At 32.9% G+C, this 5,108-nt stretch overlaps 1 protein-coding gene across 1 annotated transcript in view; it reads left to right on the forward strand.

Moving 5' to 3' along the window:
- Positions 1–5,108, forward strand: part of PDS5B (PDS5 cohesin associated factor B) — a 139,702-nt gene that overhangs the window by 54,085 nt on the left and 80,509 nt on the right. Inside the window, 1 exon segment of the mRNA XM_012642128.1 lies at positions 425–538. Coding sequence (XP_012497582.1) covers positions 425–538 — 114 coding nt within the window.

Here is a 5,108-nt window from a genome sequence, read left to right on the forward strand (position 1 = left end):
CCTCAGCCTCCCAGAGAGCTAGGATTATAGGCGTGAGCCACCGCGCCCGGCCGCTCAGAAGAGTCTTAAAAATGTCTTTGTAATTTTAATTTAACAGAAATTTAGAACTTGGCATTTGGAAGAAACTGGTATAGTTTTTAATGTTTTATTATATAGATAAGGAAATTAAGTCTCTGATAGACAACTTTCTCAAGGTCATGAAGCTGGTAGTTAGCTGGGTGTTGTGCTGTTTCCATTATATCTAGCTAAATCCTTTTTTGGGCCCTCTTTCATACAGAAAGAAAGTTTTGATTTGGAAATCCTATTTCTACTTAGGAAAGCAGGAACTTTTAAAATATGTGTTCTTTATTTAGTTTTGGAATTTTATATTCAAATTTAGTACATTTAAAAAAATCAATATGGTGTCTTCTCTGCTTTTTTGTAGATTACTTGTTGAACGGATCTTTGCTCAATACATGGTTCCTCACAATTTGGAAACTACAGAACGGATGAAGTGCTTATATTACTTGTATGCCACACTGGATTTAAATGCTGTGAAGTATGTTTTGAATGTCAAACTCTTATTCTTTTCATCTTTCACAGTATATTGATTGGATTTTATGGAAAAGAAACCATAAGTAACGGAATTTTTAAATGTAAACTATGTAAGGTAAACGTTGTGTAAAGGGTGAAGTCACAATAAAGTACTTGGCTGTTTTTGTTTTTAGAAAGTACTGCTATCAACATATTAAAGCCACTGTAAACAATTGAAAAATAGAGTTGATTGACATGGACTCTTTTAGGATTTGATTTTTTTTGTCTCTAGATTTTTATACTGTTGGTATCTCAAGAAATGTTGATGTTCCTGTTCTTTCTTGTTTTCCTTAAGGTGTTAGAAAGGTCCATATTATGAAAAATACTGTCTTATTCTCACTGGGTACTGATTTGAATTATGCTGTAGGGTAGTAGGGTACAAATTTTGTGCTGCATAGCCTTAATACAGTGTTGTAGTTTGGCATAAGGGTAAGCACAAATATATTTTTATTACCATGTTTCATTCAAAAAATTCTTTTGAGTGTCTGGGTAGAGAATTGGCATTTTAGACAAAGAAGAGATATTACTAATCTAATTGAATCATATTAAGGGTAAGGAAATTGAGGCCTGGAGGTTTGTGTTAGGTTTTAGGAAATATAGACCTTTAGTATTCCAGCAAATGTAGTTTATAGTTATTGGGGATTTAATGTTCAGAGATTCGAAGTCTGAGGAGCTGTATATAATTTTCATTTGTACCACTGCCTAATGGGGCTTTTGATTTCATTTCCTCCATGGAAATAATTATATGTGCTATTTATATTTTATATAGAAATATTGGGGGAAAAGTTGTAGCAAGGAGAAATATACATTTCCTCATACCTGCTGTATTTCAGGCACTGGGATTTGTGTAATCTTTAGCTGCTTTTATACTATAGTGAAAAAGTAGTTGCAAAAGAGACCCTATTGCCCACAAAGCTTGAAATGTTTACTGTCTGGTCTTTTGCAGAAAAAGCTTGCCAACTCTGGTTTAAGTGATATTTTTCCTGTTTCACACAGAGGTTAATTAATCTGCACAAGGTCACACAGAAGTTGTAAGAGAGGGAGTCAGGATTTGAAATCAGTTCTGCTTGGTTCCAAAGCTTATTTTTTCTGCTACATATAGTATGAATAAAATATATTACCACCATATTTAATTACTTATATTACACATTTTTGTCTGGAATTGGAATGCATCCTAAAATTGTTGATTTGGCATAATTTAATTGGTGGCTCTTTTCCTCAGGGTACAATTAATTGGCGGCCTCTTAGATTGGATAAAATGTGGTATATGTATCCTATTTGAAACAATTTGTTGGAAATCACAGTAAATCTAGACTTCTTGGCTCAGCTCAGCTATCATTCAAGAGTAAAAATGAATTAAAGACACTTTGAAGCACAACTGAGAATTTGCCACTCATAGATCCTACTTGAAAAAATTACTAAAGAAGAATTTTTTTTTGGTAAAGAAAACTAAATCTAGAAAGAAGGAATAGGATGCAAGAAGTGGCAAACGTTGCAAACATTTCCACAAATCTAATCAAGGCCTGTAAAAACAATAATAAAGTTTTCTTTGTAAGAGGTGAGGTGTGGATTAAAAAGTAAGTAGCATCTAGGCCAATACTTAGCCAGCGCACAGCACTTGTAGCCCTCTGTGAACTCTCCTGGGTGTCCTTGGAACCTTCTCTCCTGTGGTCCCACCATGCCTGGGCATAGCAAGAGGGCCTCCGGGACTTTCTTGCCCTGCCTATTCTTCTGATTGGTTGATACCATGCCTCTGTGAAAAATTTTGAATACTAGGTGTGGACCCTGTCAGGTAACAACAAGTAAGATGGCAGGTAAGTAATGAGCGTTAAAGTGTTGTAAGTTTCTTTTAATCATATAAGTGTGAGGGCAGGCATGTTGATTCATTAGACCATAAGTCAAGTATGCTTGTTAAAAATTGAACAGTCACCCCTAAAAGAATAGAATTAGAACATACAGCTTCCAAACCTGGAAGAATGAAAAAGAATTAATGAAAACTTTGATACCAGTAGCAAAAAAAGAAAAGAAGAAAAAAATAACAGTAAATAGAAACACAAATTATAAATAGTAGTTACAAAACTAAAAGTACTAAATTGCATTCATCATGTAAATGACAAGTAAATTTGATTGAATTAAAAAGTAAAACACCATGCTGTTCACAAGAGATATGCTGAAAAATAATCCTGCTAAAAGTTGAAAGTAAATTCCTATCTGGACCAGTACTCAAAAGACTTTGCTTCTATAAAAATGGTTGGTGAATGAATGAATATTTATCTATTTTAAGATAAAATATTTTAAGATACATACCATTTTTTAAGTGATTTTTATTTTAACCAACTTTGTGAAATCAACCGACCAACTCTAATACTTACGAACATTTTAGTACTTACTTTACATTTATCTGTGATTATTTTGTCCCAAAGCCTTTACATTTTTTATTATGTAATTAAAGAAATCACTTTATGTGAGTTATGAAGCATAGTAATGAAATAACAAAATCTGTGAATCTACCACCTAGCTTGTAAACGCTTCTCTCTTTCATCCTATCTTCCTCCCAGAGGTAACCTCCAGCCTTGTTGTCTTTCTCATTTCTTTTTTAAAAATTGTTTTAACATATGTGTATATATCTCTGTATAAATATGCGTATCCCTCAATAATATATTTTTGCTTGTTTTTGAACTTTGTGAAAGTGAAATAATTGTGTATATAATCTCCTGTCACTTTTTCTTCACTATGTTTCTAAGATTCATCCATAATATTATATATAAAGCTGTAGCTCGTTCATACCACATGGTATAGAATTACATTGTCATTAATCCATAATTTTATTCCATTATTTTGACTTGGAAATTTGAGTCAGTGGAAAAAATGGACATTTGTGTTATTTACATGTTTTCACTATTTCAAATAGTGACTATAAACACTTTTTAATTTGGTATACACGTGTAAGAGTTTCTCTAAGGTATGATTACAAATGGTTTTCAAATTGTCTACTTACTGAAATCACCTTGGGAGGGTTGAACAATACCTTCAACTAAGTCTCTTCTTCAGAGATTCTCATTTGTCTGTAATATAGGTTTTTAGAAAAGCATTTCGGGAGATTGTAATGGGCAATCAAGGTTTGGAAGCCACTAGTATTAGATATAGCAAGGAGTGGAATTGCTGAATATATGCATTTTCATCATTATAAACTAGTGTCAAATTATTTTCCAACCTGATTATACTAGTTTATACTCCTCCCAGTGTTTCATGAGTTTCTATATCCTCCTCTGTATTATTAGACATCTTAATTTTTGCTAATCCTTTGAGTATCAAATTTTATCTTACCATCCTTAATTTTCCTGAATGCTGATAATATTGATCTTTTTATAGTTTTATGGTCCATTATAAAGTCATTTGAATATATGACCTCTACATAGTTTGAAAGGGACTTAAAAAAATATTAGATGCTGTTTCGTAGGTGGAGAAAAAGAAAAAAAAGGAATTAAAAAAAGCTGCTTGTCAGATAGTTTCCTGGTGAGCACTTGTTTGGTAAAGATTCTTTCTTGTTGAAAGAGCGAATTATTTTATTCTGTGACTACTTTTTTGGGGGGAAGTTAAAGTATTTCCTATATTTTAGACTTTTTGATGTAAACCAGTTTTTGGATAAGTTCCTAAGTAAACTGAATATCTTGATTATTGAAAAAGAGAATAGATACAGTCTTGAGTACTGTCTGATGACGGTGTGTAGTTCCACCTCCCACAAGTTTCCTAGAACTTCTGTTAATGACAAGAGTAGGATTTAGTAGCAGATATCTTAGTTGTGATCTTCTCTTTCATTGAGCAGGTTTGCATCTAGACAGTTTTATTCTTCTGAGTTTGGTGGGTGATTTGCCTAGCCGAGAGCAAAAGGTTGGAGGAGAGGTTCTTTTTAACATTTGAATAGGTACCTGACTGAAACTCAATGGTAGCTGTATTTTTCTTTGAGTTGCTGAAGCCCTAGTGACAGAATTAGTTGTCTATAACCTAATCATCTGTACCCCCATAATATGCTGAAATAAAAAAAAATATCAAATTTAAAAGTTTAAAAAAAATGTCAGATAACAAAGGTAAGAGCACCCAAGGTCTAACTAGAGTTTACATTTATTTAGTGACAGAACTGGAATTCAGATTAAGATTAAATAAATGGATATTTGTCTTCCTATCATAATATTGCTTCTCCCTACTATAACTTTTTTCTCTTTTTTAAAGAACTATTTATTATAGAAAGGCAATAAACAAGGACACATTGCCTTGCTGCTTAATATAATTTTATTAAAATACTTGAGAAGACAGTCCTTAATACGTTATAATATCAATTCTTAATGACGATCGGTTTTGGATTTAAGCTATAGCCATAATAGTTTATAATGGGCTTTAGAATTGCTTGAGATTTCATCTTTATTTTTATTTTTTTTTGGAGACAGTCTCACTCTGTTGCCCGGGCTAGAGTGCTGTGGCGTCAGCCTAGCTCACAGCAACCTCAAACTCCTGGGCTCAAGCAATCCTCCTGCCTC

This window comes from Propithecus coquereli, unplaced genomic scaffold (genome assembly GCF_000956105.1).
Source record: "Propithecus coquereli isolate 6110/MARCELLA unplaced genomic scaffold, Pcoq_1.0 Scaffold175, whole genome shotgun sequence".
NCBI lineage: Eukaryota > Metazoa > Chordata > Mammalia > Primates > Indriidae > Propithecus > Propithecus coquereli.